Source organism: Nilaparvata lugens, chromosome X (assembly GCF_014356525.2).
Source record: "Nilaparvata lugens isolate BPH chromosome X, ASM1435652v1, whole genome shotgun sequence".
Lineage (NCBI taxonomy): Eukaryota > Metazoa > Arthropoda > Insecta > Hemiptera > Delphacidae > Nilaparvata > Nilaparvata lugens.
In genome coordinates, this window is record NC_052518.1 from 76,697,861 (window position 1) to 76,715,361 (window position 17,501).

A 17,501-nucleotide genomic window follows, 5' to 3' on the forward strand; every position below is an offset into this window, starting at 1 on the left:
ATGATACGTGAATAAATAAATTGAAATTGATATGGAAAAATTCTGGAATTTGATAGAAGGATTAACTTGACTAATTTTTAATCATAAGGTGTTTGTTTGGGGAATGATTGCCCTCGCAAAGATTAAGGTAAGAGTCGTGCTACAGGCTCTTCCGTCTGCTTGAATGATTTGAAAGCCACCAAAAACTGTGGTTAAAACTTCTTATTCCTCAATAGATTGCTCACATCTCTCACGCACAATCCCAGGTGTCATCTGCGCATCATCCTAAGCATTTAAGTAAAATGTCTAAAATGACATCTCAGAAGGTACTTATTTCAAAAAATGTATGGGAACTTCTGTTCACCAATCCATAGGAGGATGATATGCATTGTGCACCTTATTTTCAAAAATCTAGTTGCTACCCACCTCTCCTTGAAAATAAAATTGCCGTCAGTAATAAAATAAAATTAAAAGAAAATAAATTTTCCCCCAAGATTTAAGAATTTCAAGGACGAAGTCTGCGTCCAAGCCCCACTTTTGTGGAATAATAGAATGCTATGCTTTTAAGATGCTATGCTCTTAAGCTATCTTTTCTCTGGTATTAAGGCTGGTATTTATGAGCCAATATTTTGCATCTAGGCCACCACAGTCCGTAAAATGCAATATTCAAAATGCAAAATGCAAATGATAATTTTTCTCGTCGGTTTTGTATGTATTTTGGGCCGCTGAATTCAAGTCAGAAATTTTTTGTCAATTTTGAATTTTTTGGCGGCTTCATCCTTGAAAAACTCAAATTTTGGGACTTTTCAATTTTTCCATTTTATTTCGAAAACCTCTGGTTATTAGAAAAAAGCATACTTCTCAAAATAGAAGACAGTAAAATTTTCAATGGATTGAGTGGTCGAGCAGGATTCTAAATTATTGGTTTTGGAGCTACAGATTTAAAAAAAAGGATTTTTTCAAGTTTTTTTTTGAAAAATTCTGGAAACTCACTATTCCACTTTATACAACTCATACAAATTGGAGTATTATTTAGTAATGGCGAAGAATTACAAATCATGTGAATACAAATTGGAAAATTATTTAGTAATGGCAAAGAATTACAAATCATGTGAATAAAAATTGGAGTATTATTTAGTAATGGCGAAGAATTACAAATCATGTGAATACAAATTGGAAAATTATTTAGTAATGGCAAAGAATTACAAATCATGTGAATACAAATTGGAGTATTATTTAGTAATGGCGAAGAATTACAAATCATGTGAATACAAATTGGAAAATTATTTAGTAATGGCAAAGAATTACAAATCATGTGAATACAAATTGGAGTATTATTTAGTAATGGCGAAGAATTACAAATCATGTAAAATTACATTCTATTCTGAACAAGATTCCTCAGAAATTTTGAGATTTAATATAGGAGCGAGTACTAGCGAAAATAGAAAACCATGTCGTACAGCCAAAATTTAAAAAAACTCCTTGTAATAACTTTCAAGGCCTTCCTAACCGATCAAATAAATATTTTAGATCACATTGTTATACAAGGGTTATGTTCCAGAATCACCTGTTAAATGCACTCAATTTCAGGGTTTCCTAGTGATGAGGCTCTTATGACCTCGAGGATTAAAATTTCAAATACTACATTGGGAAGATTCTCTCAAGAGACATTGAAATGGCCAAGAAGAAAGACTCATCTCTAATAACGACGTAGTGTCTTAGCATATTTGAAAGTTGATAATGAACTATTGTGAGATCAACTTATAATACAAACATTCATAAAGCAGCATTATTTGTATCTGCTTCTGTATCAATGGAAGTATACATTCCAAACATTATTAATTTCCACCAAACCCTGCCATGAGTTTCAAAACTCAGCTGTTCATATCCTAGACAATAGTTCTAAGAGAATAGGAAAAATTGTGTTAATTACAATAATTGTATATATATATATCAACAATGTAGGCTACTTCTATCATGAATTTTTCGATACTTTTTAAGTATTATTCTATTCTTTCTATGATAACTTGATTAAGATGAAGAATGATTAAGAACCCAACCGGTTGAACTCACCTGAGCTTTTTTGGTGAAGGTGAGGATGGTCCACTGTCTGGCCTGAGTGGTGGAGGTAGTGGTGGCGGAGGAGTTGTACTGATGTATTGTGGAAAGGCATTCTCTCCCATCGGTGCCTGTCAACATATGAAAATATTCAACCCAAGGCCTACATACACGTTTCGATCGGTCTTAAGGCCCGGACTGTTCAGTCCCGGTCTTAGGGCCGTACCGCAATGGCGTTCTCCCCACTCACGTACCGGTCGGCCTTAGGGCCGTTGCGTATCCAGTCGCGCGGTAGCTCTATTGGAAGGTGGGCGTTGTTTTGTGCAGATTTGTTAAGATTTTAGTAAATTTTAGTGCAATTCATTCTGTGATAGTAAATTCAGTTCAAGACGACATGTCATCTATTGAAGACATACAAGCTATTGTTATAATGTGTGCAGTGTCCAAAACAAAAACGCAAAAGGAGCATGTGGACGAAGTCATGGCTTGAAAGGACGAAGTTCACCCACATAAACGTATATTGTCAGAGTTGCAATGTCATCCAAAAGATTGAAAAAACTACGAATGGATGAGCCAACTTATTTGGAATTATTAAGAATGGTCACCCCGTTAATTTCAAAAGAAGATTCTGTGATGTAGAAAGCAATAACGCCGCATGAAAAATTGACAGCAACATTGCTTTACTTGGTAACGGGGAGAAGAAAATTAGAAGATATGTATAATATATATATATATATTATTATTATGGGTCGGGTAAAAATCATCCAAACACCAATAGAAAGGAATTTGATATAAATGTCCATTGATAATAATAATTGTTAATTTGATATAAAATTATTACGCATTACGACGCCCCATGATTCTGAGAGAAGTGATATTCAAAAGAAAAACAAATCTTCGCGATGTTCCCAATTTTAACATAAGAGTTAAATTTACTTTTAATCCTTCAACCCTGAAACTTTTTTAGCACTACTGGGATATCGGGGTTGATATTCTACATCCTATTACGACGTTGAATTGGAAATTTGCAAATTTACACCAATTGGCAACCTTGTATTTTTTTTGGATGGAGGACCAAGTCTCAACTTATTTTACACAGACTATAACACCTGATTTTTTATAAAAGAAAAAACGCAAAAGGTTGAAACGCATGTGGTCGAAGTCATGGCTTGAAAGGGCGAAGTTCACCCACATGAGCTTTTCTACACTTTTCTACATGAGCTAAATGAGCTTTTCTACACGTTCCATATTGGGAAAAATCAGAGACTCAGAGTAAGTACAATGTACAAACAGAAATATGTATGATAATATTCCTCGAAATAGAATTTCATATGAGTGTACTTTTTATAAATTTTCCATACTATTTTAAGATTATTTTCACATTCTGTTTTATGTTGTTATCTTCAAGTCTGTTTGATTATGTATCACAAGTCATATTTTGTATTATATCACTGCTTCATGATCAGACATGTACCTAATAGAGGATATCAATTTCATTATATTCATTATCAAGAAAGTTTCCATTCGCATTGAAGTATCTTAGGCGAACTTCATCAAGTTGGATGTGGCTTTGACTTTCAATGGACATGCTTTGCTAAAAATATTAATACAATGTTTTCCAATTTCTACTGGCATTTTATTGCATTTGTTAGGAATAAAAGGAAAATCGCAAAACATAATTATGAGTAGTAATAATTTTGTATCGCTACAAATTGTTCCAATAGGTGAATTATTTTGATAATTTTTATCAATATTGAGTGAATTTGCACTATTAGCTTCACTTACCTGAATGTTGGCAATTATTGAGTCTGCAAAAACTCTCGGATTTTTCCCCAATGATAAGCTTTCTTCGGATTGAGCATCCCTGTGAAAATGAATCGTGAAAAACGTATTTTATAGTATGCTCATTTGATAATCGTACCTGAATATAATTCTCATATGGAAGGCACACGTATAGAGCAAGCAAATGAAAAATATATTTTATATATATTCAAATACTTACTGTATCTGTTGCTGCAAAAAACAATAATTTTAATATTCTAGATACATGATCATATTATCCATTGGAACATTATTCAAGTACTACTTCAACCTTTTCAAATCACCCAAGAAAGATGAAATATATATCTATAGAGTTTTTAACGTGTAATGCTAGACTTTTTATACGTTTGAAGTGGAATAAATTGAGGTTCGGTATCTGAGACGTACTATTTCTTAGATAGAAGTTCAACTGAAACATTCAAAAGACATAGGAAATTATTATTAGCCTATTTTAAATCAAAGTAAATCCAATTTCAGTGATAATGGTTTTGTGGACAAGCAAAGATGTGTGAATCACCATCATTTAACTTATGGATCAACTGGGAACGGCTTACTAACAATCAGGAATAATTGGATTCAATCATCAGCATTCTGATATTTCAGCTCATGCCTGTTGGTTATAAGAATCAGTACCTACTATGCTCATTATTCGGATTTCCAGAGCTGATTGTTATGGAAACATTTCAATATCACCTCTATTAAAGCTTGGCTGGAATATTGATGTCTAATCTCTCCAGATATTCTTTTAATTGAAGTTGTTCAGTAGAATAGGGGGTGGTCTTTTGAATTGACTGGTTCCAGTAATAACTTATTCGATATCAGAACATAAAAATGGAAATGGTTATTCTATAATTCTACGGAATTGACCTTTCACCATTCAATCATTTGGGAGAAGGTAGCATACAATCTCTCCAGACACATGTATTCTTGTTCAGTTGAGAAGAAGAGACTACCACGCCTGTGGAGCTGGTTGAATTTGCGGGTTTTTTACAGTAGTGTGGCTTTCAATATCATTCATTTATGGTGTGGCATTTATCAGCTGATATCATGTGATGTAAATGTTCATCAGTTACTAGAAACGTTTCGCTAATAACATTCGGTTGATGTAGTAGTAATGTTTGATCAATGAGGATTTTGTTGAATCTTCTACGCAAGTATTCCAATTTATTTAACAAAATTCAGATGAATCAAAATCACCAAACAATATTAAAACCGTCCATATTCGAGATAATCCGAATGCAATGATTCATGACGTGGAACAAATGGTTTAGAATTTTCGAAATTTTACGTCAAGGAAACTAAGACGGTGAATGAGATTAATAAGTTTGGAGATAAATTTATCACCCTTATATTATATACCACTTGTTCTATTCCTTTATATGGACGTAATACTTAGTAATAAAAGTTAATCAGTATGATTTAAGGAATCATTCATTGAATCGTATGGTCCCGATGCCTTATCAGCCTTGATACTCTTCTTTTTCTTTTCAGGAGATAAAATAATAATCAGGTCTTAGACCCTCGTCACCAAAACATAAAATATCAGTTTCAGGCCTAACCTGTATATAAAATTATTCAGCTCTTTTTCCAGAGTCACTCACAATTCTATTCTCAGCTGCTTTAACCAGTCTACAGCTCTGATTGTGGCTTCATGCAGCTCTCTTAGGTCTTCCCTTGAAAGATAATAATAATAATAATAATAATAATAATAATAATATAATAATAATAATAATAATAATAATAATAATAATAATAATAATAATAAAACAGAGTTCCACAATTTCTCACCAAAGGAGTGACATACTTGCTTCCTAAAAATGATAGAACTCATGACCCTGCCCAATATAGGCCAATCACTTGCCTATGTACACTATACAAGGTTCTCACTGCATGTATAACAGATCAAGTGCAGTCATACTTGAGTCGGGAGAGACTGCTTGCTGATGAGCAGAAAGGCTGTATGAAAGGTGGGCTGGGCTGCAACGAGGTTTTGACCATTGACTCAGTGGCAATGGGACAAACTGTCAAAAAGAAAAGGCATATTCATATGGCTTATATTGACTACCGAAAAGCCTTTGACAGTGTCCCCCACTCCTGGTTCATTCAAGTCCTGTATATTTACAAAATTGACAACTCAGTCATAATGCTGCTCAAGCATCTCATGTCGATGTGGAGGACAGTGCTCAAAATGAGAACTAATGCTGGACAAATTCAGACCAATACTATACCAGTCTGTCAAGGTATTTTCCAAGGGGATAGTTTGAGCCCATTGTGGTTTTGTTTAGCTCTGAATCCATTGTCTGCATTACTCAATTCCACAACACATGGATTCAAGCTGAAGGGAGAAGCAAGAGAAATTCATCCACCGTCCCACATGATGTATATGGATGATATCAAGCTCTATGCAGGTACTGAAAATCAACTGAAGGAAATGCTGGGTCTGGTTAGAACCTTTTCTGCTGATATCTGCATGGCATTTGGTCTAGAGAAGTGTAGGACACTCAGTGTTGTGAGAGGTCAAGTCGTGGCACAAATGATTGATGAGGACCTGGAGAGTGCTTTTGCAGCGATGGGGCCAAGTGATGTCTACAAGTACTTGTAGTGTACAAGGCTAGACAAATAAACCAGAAGAATGTCAAGCAGAAAATGAAAGAGTAAGAGAGACATACCTGACCAGACTGAGGAGACTTTTGAAGACTCAGCTAAATGGCAATAATATGTTCAAGGTCATCAACACTTATGCAATACCTGTGCTGACTTACTCATTCGGTGTTGTTTGTTGGACTGCAACTGATTTGGAAGATCTTATGAGATCAACAAGAGTGCTCCTCACTAAGTTCAGAGCTCATCACCCCAAGGCCTGTATAGAGAGGCTCATATTGCCAAGAAAGAAAGGCGGGTGCGGGCTCATTGATATAAAATGGGCTTGTGAGAGACATATCAGTAGCATGAAGACATACTTCATGGAGAAGGAGGGTGGCTTGTATGCAGTGGTGAGAAAAGCTGATAAAGGGTACACTCCACTTAATCTTTCTGAGCTGCCTACTGCGGACTTTAAAACCAACAGACAGCATGAGAGTGAGATTCTGGAGCAATGGAAGTCGAAGCAGCTTCATGGAAGACATGCATTTGCCTTATCTCAGCCTGGAGTTGATGAGGAGGCTTCCAATGCATGGCTTTGGCACAGGGACCTGTTTATTGAAACGGAAGGATTCTTGGTGGCAATACAGGATCAAGTAATCGCAACAAAAAATTATCAAAGGCATATAATGAAGCTGCCTATAAATGATGATTCATGCAGACGTTGTGGCTTGGCACCTGAGACTATTCAGCACATCATGTCGGCATGTCAATCACTGGCAGCTACTGACTATTTAAAGCGCCACAATGCAGTAGCTGGGATCTTACATCAGGACCTTGCTCTGAAGTACCAAATCATCAATCAGAAGCTGCCCTACTACTTGTACAAGCCATCCCCAGTCTTGGAGAATGAGACACATAGGTTATATTGGGATCGGTCGGTGCTGACAGACAGAACAGTTGCTAATAATAGGCCAGATATCATCCTCATGGATAAGGTAACCAAGAAAGCAACACTAATAGATGTTGGCATACCATGCTGCCACAACTTGGACCAGTATTATAATGAAAAGGTCTCCAAGTACCTTCCCTTGGTTGCTGAGATCAAGGATGTCTGGATGCAAGAAAAGGTCACAATTGTTCCTGTCATTATCTCCACGGTTGGAGTTGTAACTAGAAAAGTGTCAGCAAATCTTTGTCAGATGGGAATATCGAAAAGTGCAAAATATGCCATGGAAAAAGCAGTTGTTCTCAGCACAGCATCCATTGTGAGATCATTTTTGAACATTTCAGTTTAGTAATGCACCAAAGTCTTGCCAAAGGCCGACTTTGACTGCAATAAACACTCACTTGTCATGTGATGAATGAAATGATAATAATAATAATAATAATAATAATGGATAAATTTATTTCCTTTAAAAAATACAATCAAGTAATTAAAACATAAAAAGTACAAAATATCTAGAATACAAAAGGCTTATGAAAAAGATATGGAATTTAATTCTATTAGAAATTAACCTACTCAACTATGGGAAACCCATGTAGAGTAGGTGTAGATTGGATTGGGCATTCAGCAGTTATGTGGCTCATGGTTTGTGTTTGGCCACACTCACACAAATCGTGGCATCGCGCATCGCCCTTTTCCTACACGTATCCGATTGAGAGCACTCCACTCTTTCCTCTGAACATCAAATCCATGCACCCTTCCAGTTGGATCTTCAACTAGGAATCTATTTGTGGGTGCATCTTGCACCCTTTTCGATCTCCACCTCTCTTTCATGTTAGCACGTTCCATAATTTTTGGGTACATCATCCATGGAAGATGGATTTCTTGACTTGATTCAAGGACTGAGAGGAATGTTGTACCATTAATTTAAAATAATTTAGTCAGAAGCGCCTAAATCTATATCGTAACAAAAACAGTCAATGATTTGCCAAATAATTGTGCTGACTTTGCTGATTTGCACTTACTGGAAAGAAATTCAAATATTTGGTTTTTCTATTCTATTCTTGCTTAGTTTTGAAAAGCTCAGCTTTCGTCAAAGCATTGTCACAAATCTAACCCTTGGGATATTGTAATGTTCGAACCATACACTTCTTCAGCTGAATATGCGTAGCTCAGTTTTTATTTTCTGTACCCACAGTCTCTGTAGTTGTTAGCTGAACCTGAGAATCTAATACGATCATTTCTGTCCTGGTCAGTCGTTCTTGAAAAAGCTGAGAGAATATGAAAATCACTGGTTATATCATTGATTTTGTGAGTGGCACTGGAAAATCTTCAACCACCTGTTAATGTACTTTCCATAATCCTCAGCCTCATCTGTGAGCAAAATTTGTTGACGTTTGATCTGTGGTTCACAAAAAAGTTTGAAAATTGTTTGGTGAGCATAAATAAAGGGAAATATTGAATTTCGGGCCCTATTAAAACACTCTGTTTATTTCTTAGTTAAATTTCATTGAAAAAGTTGTTTTTGAAAAAGGAGATGAATTTATTGTAAACTGAAAAATCTTATGAACAACATCAATTTATGCATCGTTATTATGCTAGAAACATGCAGTATGCTATTCGATTAAGTTTTAAGAGTGTAAGTAATAATCCGTTGTATAAGCGACGTGTTCCGAATTTTAGTTTGTCTTTTCTGGTTAAAATTATCAGTTATCAGTCTATTCGTTTTGAACCATATTTATTGGTAGAAAGTAGAATGGTTCTTATCTGGTTATTTCAATAATTTTAGTCGGAAAATTGATATTGATCAGTTTCAAACCATCAAGAATAAATCATACTTACATGAGAATCGAATTTTCTACTGTATTATCAAGTCTGCTATTATACGCGTACGGTATACCTAGATGATCGTACTACCGTATCTATCCTATAAGATTGTATAAGTATTCATTCTTTATGGAGCTGATAAGTATCAAGACTATTACTGTACAAAATAATTATACTCTGCTGTATTTGCTGTAACAAATATAAGACGGAATACAATGTATTCCATGTTAAAAGTTACAGTAATTATTAGAGTATAGTGTCCATTAGCCCATTATTTTAATGGTTCTAGTGTAGTTCGTGCCCAGTTCAAAGACCTTAATAGGTTTCTGAAACAGTTTTGAGTTATGGCTTCCGGTACTCTCTTCCCAACTGGACCTCTCATTATGTCATACTTTTATCTCATTGTACATACAGCTCTAAGTTTGGAAAATAAAATTTTCACCTTCATACGTTTCACAAGGAATATTATTTGATGGAATGATTGATTTGTCAAAGACTACATTTGCCACTACTGGCCTTTTGAATCTGTAGTATTATATTTTTTTGAAGATAATAACAAAATGAGAGGTTCAAAATGATCCTCTTCTGTTCTTCGGTTCATTTTCTCTCCTGTATTATAAGACTTTACTCTATACTTGAAAGAATTTTTAAGACTATTTTTCCCTATCACAAAATTTCCATGAATATAATACTATTGATATTGGGTTCCATCAAGTGATATCAACTTCAATTCTAGATCAGATTTATGCTTAGTATGCTTAGCTGATTAGAGTTTTAAGGTGATTCTTGTAAGAGGTTAGGTTCATCATTGCCCAACTGACCAGCTAACAATCAGAATGAAGTTGTGCCTCAGTTTTGGAAGTGTATTTTATAATATATTAGTGTCTCAATTTATTTTTACTATCTAGACAGATGATGAGAATATAAATTTGTTATTCAAGAAGACAATGAGTTAAATTATTAAAATTCATTATTCCCAGTTATTCAGAAATATTTACTTGAGATTCAATCTACACAACATTTAGCAACATTTATTGTCAGCAAATAGCCTACGTAGCCAAGGCGAAATTTATGTTACAAGAGTGGCATGTGTTTGATGAAACGACTAAAACGGAGTTGAAGGAAGGTTAAGCTGTCGTTGTTTACTGCGAGTATTAACATAGCCATCCATCATTTTATAAACAATCTACGAGGTTTTTTTCATGTATAGAAACTCTTTTTTGAAAAAACTACTCTTTTTCCACTACCCGTATCGAGCAACTATAACACGATCAACTATGTACGACTAATGTGTATGTGCTTCAGGCCATATGTATAATTCTTATGAAGCAGGTATATGTTGAAAAATGTGAGGTGCCAATTTCAGTGACAAGAAAAAAAATCAACAAATTTATAAATTTACTTGGTTATTGTTAGCCATGTCTCAATTGTTGTAAGTTAATGAATATTGATGAAGATGAATATAATATAAAGGGACTTCAAATACCTGTTGTAAAGTAACTTCAAATGTCTATGTTTACAGTTCACTTGGAAACAAGAGTTTAAAGGATTTCTGTCACATTATTGATGTAGTAAAACAAGAATGAATCATTAGAACAACATTGATGAGAATACTTCAGATTATATTCTGAAAACAGGACAATGAGTGATGTGGAAAGCACTGATTGAATGGAAAACTCCTTAAGAGAGCAATGTTGTTTGAAAAATTGAGTGTGTCAAGTGTTTTACAGTAACGACCTTCATTCTAGTGAAATATGACTTCAGTATTCCAAACAAATCACTTTAATTAAAATATGGAAGCTTTTCAACAATGACAGCTTTTGGCATGCATTTAGGAAGGAAGTAGAAAGCTATGCAATATAGTCAAAATATCAACAAGCAAATGTTCTTTTACAGAAAATACTGTACCTTTCATGTAGAACTAGGGGGTTTGTGTAATTTTTATGCTGATCTCCTATCTATATATATAAAAGCGAAATGGCACTCACTCACTGACTGACTGACTCACTCACTCGCAAAACTAAAAATCTACCGGACCAAAAAAGTTCAAATTTGGTAGGTATGTTCAGTTGGCCCTTAAGAAGGGCCTTAGGAGGCGCACTAACAAATTTTTTGGCAATATTTTAACTCTAAGAGTGGTTTTTAAGGGTTTACAGTTCGTCTTTTAGCATGTATATTCTTCTTATTCTCTTAATTATAATTGAAAAATGTCCATACCATAATATGTTAATATAGAACAATCTAGAGAGAGTACCTCTTCGAGACAGTTGTTAACTAGTAACTAAATCAATAATTTTGTCAGGTTGGCATTAAGTTGAGTTGACTTTGTTAGGTTGGTACCAAGTTGAAGATTGAAATGCATTTATCGCGGAAAAATTGATTGGGCACTGCTACTTCAATCAGAGCTATTCCTGGGAATACTATATTACTAGCCGTCAGGCTCGCTTCGCTCGCCATATCCGTTTAGTCTGGATCCCCGACTGGATCGTTCTAACATATGATAAAAATGCTCAAATGAAAAATGCAGGCGAGCGAAGCGAGCCTGCTGATTTCATCTGTGGATGATCCAGTCGGGGGTCCAGGGGGCGGAGCCCCCTGGCTAGACGGATATGGCGAGCGAAGCGAGCCTGACGGTTAGTTCTTAATAATTCTCACAAATTGTTTGATGTGGCTATTAAGCAACTTTCTTCTGGAAGAAGAATCTTGGAAATAAACCGGAGGCTACTTTGCATTCATCCTTTTTAATAACCATCTGTCTTGTTTCTCATGAATTGCATTATCCAAATTGGTTTGATTTTGTTTCTGTTAGAAGATTCTATGAGCTTGTAGTATTGGTTAATCATTGTTTTAAGTGATATTTCCGATTTGTAAGTGGACGTGTGAATATTTTGAGAAAGCCAATTCTTTGAAGAGTGATTCAGGATAACATAACAGGATACTACTGTATACTACTGAGTAGCCTACTGTATCGATTCTTTAATACTGTAGAATCATTGTGTACCATCAATCATACAAAATACCCCCTGTGATCATAGACCAGTAGATTACACGAAATCGATAACTGTGAAGATTTTTCTCTTTCATCTGTTTTAAAGGAGACATGAATCATTTTACAAAAAAAAAATTGTGCAGAAAATCATGAAATTGACAGAATGAGTTCGATAAAAATGATTAGGCTAACTGTTGAATCTCTAATAAAAATCACTCATTAGTGAAAACTATCTCCTTGTAGAAAGATGCAATATGCAATTTCGTCTATCAATCAGATTTTAGATATTATGTATAACATGTACTGTGTATAATGTAGTCAATTGTTTATCTGCACATGGAAGGTTTTATAACATTTTTGAATAAGGTAATCTTTAAACTCTCATTTGATTTGTTGTGGGAGTGCGGGATAAAATGTTAATGCCTGCTTTCCAATGAATTTACAAAACGATGACCGTATCAGAAACGGAAAATCAATTACTTGTAATCGACCAGGTCTACTGTCCATCGAGGCTGCCGGATTCACCATTAATCCCAGTTTTTTCTATTAAAGTTATGCGACATTTAAATTCCTGGTACATTGCTAGAATGTTAATTTGGATTAAGACAAACGTGTCGAATGTGTGTAATTATCCTAGTTTTTTTCTATTGGGAATGATGCCCGCATAAGCTTGTGGGTAATGAAAAGTGCGTGGGTGATTTGAAGAGATAATAAAACGTCCATACCACTGGCATTCCTAGGATTCGAACCAAGCGGTGCCAGCAGACCACTAGTCCACAAGTTTGTAACTTTGCAGACCACTAGACCCCGGATGGTAAGTACAATTGGTTATTACATAATATGGTAATCATATTTGTAATTGTTATTTATAATTTATAATTATTATTACTTTCCTTGCCCTACTACCATAGGTAAGGAAAGTATTGCTCTCCAAAAAAAATTAAGGTACTCCAATTTCAAGTTTTCTATACGTTTCAAGGTCCCCTGAGTCCAAAAACATGGTTTTTGGATGTTTTTGGGTGTTGGTCTGTGTGTGTGTATGTGTGTATGTGAGTATGTGTGTATGTGAGTATGTGTGTATGTGTGTATGAGTGTATGTCTGTGAACACGATAATTCCATTCCCAATTAACCGATTGACTTGAAATTCAAACTTGAGGTCCTTATATCATGAGGATCCGTCAATAAGAAATTCAATAAAATTCAATTCAAGATGGCGGAAAAAATGACAGATAATTACTAAAAAACCATGTATTTCACGTTTTTCTCGAAAACGGCTCCAACGATTTTCTTCAAATTTATACCATGGATAGCTATTCATAAGTCCTATCAGCTGTCATGAGTCTCATTTCTGAGAAAATTTCAGGAGCTCCGTAATATTCTTCAGAAAAATGACGGATAATGACTGAAAAACCATGATTTTCACGGTTTTATCGAAAACAGCTCCAACGATTTTCTTCAAATTTATACCATGGATAGCTATTTATAAGCCCTATCAACTGACATGAGTCTCATTTCTGGGAAAATTGCAGGAGCTCCTTAATATTCTTGAGAAAAATGGCAGATAATTACTAAAGAACCATGTTTTTCACGGTTTTCTCGAATACGGCTCTAATGATTTTCTTCAAATTTATACCATGGATAGCTATTTATAAGCCCTATCAACTGACATGAGTCTCATTTCTGGAAAAATTGCAGAAGCTCCGTAATATTCTTGAGAAAAATGGCAGATAAATTACTAAAAAACCATGTTTTTCACGGTTTTCTCAAAAACGGCTTGAACGATTTTCTTCAAATTTATACCATGACTGCCTATAGTATTCATAAGCCCTATCAACTGACTTGAGTCTCATTCCTGGGAAAATTTCAGGAGCTCCGTAATATTCTTGAGAAAAATGGCAGATAATTTCTAATAAACCATGTTTTCTACTATTTTCTCAAAAATGACCTGACTGATTTATTTCAAATTCATACCCTGTATAGTTATTTATCAGCTCTATCAACTGGCTTGAGTCTTTTTTCTGGGAAACTAATGGGGTCCACCCCATCCTTGAGAAAAGGACTTTGTAAACTCCTTCTCGTGCATGAAGTAGGTAGGTAGATCAGTTTATGAAAAGAACACATAGTCGAGATATTTCATCTGTAGAACAGCTGTTTTGACGACTTTTAAAAAAATCATCGAATTTCACAATTTACACAAAAGAAAAAGTACTCTGAAAACAATTATATACACACATATACACAGTTGTCTGATCATAGTTTCAAATATGTTGCCACCAATCGTCATTATGTAAGGGCAACAACTAAGTAGAGTTGGGGCAATTCAACTCATGCAATACATATATTTAGGATTCAAAAGTGGGCAGTTAGAGTGATGGTGGGTGAATCTATTAGAGCAAGTTGTAGAGATTATTTCAAAGAGTTCTCCCACTACCAGGTGTGTATATTTTAGAGGCTCTTTGTTTTATTGATAGGAATAAAGATAGGTTCAATACAGGAGAGTTGTTCCACTCATACAATACCAGATATAGACAAAACCTCAGAGACGACATTCATCGAACTGGTATGTATGAGAGGGGGGTAAAGAGTGCAGGAATTCGGCTTTATAATTCATTGCCAACACGTATAAAAGCTCTTACAGGTGAAAAGTTCAGAATTAAGGTGAGGGAGGAGTTGTTGCAGGTTTGTCCTTATTCCAGTGAGGAGTTCTTTTTGCATTATAGAATGCAAAGATTGACGACTTAGATTATAATTGACAAATCCTTATACCCCTTTCATAGGTGGTCAGTGGGATGAAAAAAAATGAAATGAAATGAAATGAAAGTAATCCCCCTAAATTATTCTCGTTTAAGAATGAGGCTTACAGTCAATGGGCAAGGAAAGTTGTGTGAGTGTACCAAACCAGATTTTTATTCAATTGCTTTGCTTTGGGGCATTTCATTGAAATTATATTGTTAATGTGAATAATAATATTACCTGACGTTGGCAGTTTGCCGTTGGTTATGCATCAGGATGAACTAGTCTTACAATAATAGTAATAATGATAGAGCGAGCAGCGAGCGTAATGGCCAAGCAACGTAAGCAGCAGCAGCAGCAGCATCATCATCATCATCATATCCATCATCATCATGGACAGCGTCAGCTGCATCATCATCATCATCATCACCATCATCATCATTATAATGAGTTTAGTGAAGTGTGTGTGTGTATGTGCTTTGCTTACTGTGCGGACAGGTAGGGTAGAGTGGGTGATGGGGTGGGGTCATATTTCCGTGGTCGACCACGTGACAGATGGCGTCTCTTGACGAATTCGGCGTCATCTACCATCCAGAACGAGCCAAAGTCATCCTCGTAGCGCACAAAACACTTGTGTAGAGACAGATTGGTGCGGATCGCGTTCTGTATGCACACACCATCAAGAAAGAGAAAATAATTGCGTAAAAGTCAAAAGTACTTGCAACGAGGAAAAAAGTCAATAGAGGAATAGAAAATGACAAGATCCAACTGCTGTCAACCTCCTTACTGGCAATACATGTTCGTTCGGAGTACCTGATCATCTGCAGCTGCTCATGGCCTGGATTCGGTTTTGGCTTCTGTCTGGTACATGCCGAAATAGACACACAGGATAGAGAAAGAAAGCAAACCGTGTCCATAGACAGACGAAAAAGAGACTTGAATGTTGGGAGCGTGACAGTGAGAAAGAAATAGATTGACAGAATATTAGAGGGGATTAAGGAAAGAGTGTTTGTGTATGTGAGAGATGAGAGAAATAATGTTTAAGAATTTAAAAGATGATAAATAATTGTAAAAAATGCCGAATCGAAATGTTTGCCAGAAGTGGTGACAGGAGTGGTTGTGGAACCAACTTGCTGCACGTACCCTGGTACGCAACGCTGTGGCCTCCGTTTGTAAAACTCGACCTCGTCCACAGTCCACACAGCGCCTTTCACGTTCTCCACACGCATGAAACATTTGTGTAGAGACAGGTTGTGGCGCACTGCATTCTATACAAAATAAGCCACACACCAATCAAATAACACACATTATTCCAATACCATTAACATTTTGTTAATTCCATGCTTCAAAAGTAAAATAGGCAGATAGTGAATATTTAAAAAAAAACACCCACAAAGTATTCTCCGCAATATTCACATAGTATAATAGCAGTTTATATACAAATATATAAGATCAAAACACTGATTCAATAAAACTCTATTAAAAATACTGGATATAATTGGAAAAATCAAGCATTGACATCAAATAATAAATATATTCAATAGTTTAGAATTCAATATGAGTTTTGCATGGATTTTCTACCTCTTTCAATATAGCCATGAACACTATCGTTGATGGAGACAATAAAAATAATAGAACTCTTTATAGAATATTCTAACGAAATTACAGAGTCTGTCTAATAAGTAGTGGAACTTCGTTTATCTGGTTTTGATGAGACCAGGGTCATTGCGGATGAGTGAATTACCGGGTGAACGATTTTTTAGAGAAACTGCTAAGCTCAATGCACACCAACAGTTTTCTCAATCAAATCTTGAATGTATTTGCAACATTTTATATTCTATCTCTCGAAACCATCGCAGATGAACCGGAATATCAGATAAGCGAGTACCCGATGAACGAAGTTTCACTGTACTTACAAGTTGAATCGGTTAAAAATTGTTCTCTACTCTGAATTCTGCCTTTTCCTCTTCTTGAATCACAATACTTGATTCCATAATAATTCGTTTATTGCTGATCATTTAAGCACAACAAAGGCAAAGTTTCAAAGTAGCCCTTGATACCACAAGTTTAAGTCATTTGGTACCACAAAATTCTGATTCATTATAATTAATTCAATGTTTCATTCCTCTTAATATAAGTTCAAGATCAGACTTAAGGATTGGGAGTACATTTTATCTTGTACTGTTACTCTCATTTTTGTCAATACTATACATATTGTAATGTATGAATCTGTAAATGAACTGATTTTCAATTTGCATCCATGCATCATTTCTGAGTTCTAAGTGGTAATTCTTGGATCAATAGAAATGTTTAAATGTTAAGAATCCAAAACGCTTGTCTATCACCAGCAACTAACTCAATTTCACCTCATTATATGTTGTGAAAAATTCGACTTCTCAGTCAATTTTATGATTTAAATCAGAATAACATAAAAACTAAGAGTATTTCATCGACTAATGATATAGTCAAAATTGATTATGAAAAATTATGTCGTAGCTTAGGAGAAGAAAGATGGGATAAGATATTTAATAACAATACTGAAGACATTGATGAGTTAGTGGATGCTT

At 35.2% G+C, this 17,501-nt stretch overlaps 1 protein-coding gene across 2 annotated transcripts in view; it reads right to left on the reverse strand.

The window, feature by feature from the left end:
- The window catches only part of LOC111047776 (forkhead box protein P1), a 210,346-nt gene that overhangs the window by 5,162 nt on the left and 187,683 nt on the right, over positions 1-17,501 (reverse strand). Inside the window, exons 10-12 of one of the 2 annotated variants that reach the window (XM_039441648.1) lie at positions 15,422-15,597; positions 3,823-3,901; positions 2,053-2,168 (exon numbers count right to left, since the gene is read on the reverse strand). In XM_039441648.1, the coding sequence (XP_039297582.1) occupies positions 2,053-2,168; positions 3,823-3,901; positions 15,422-15,597 (371 nt within the window). Of the gene's footprint in view, positions 1-2,052; positions 2,169-3,822; positions 3,902-15,421; positions 15,598-16,077; positions 16,203-17,501 lie in introns of both variants that reach the window. The other variant, XM_039441649.1, reaches the window with a different exon arrangement.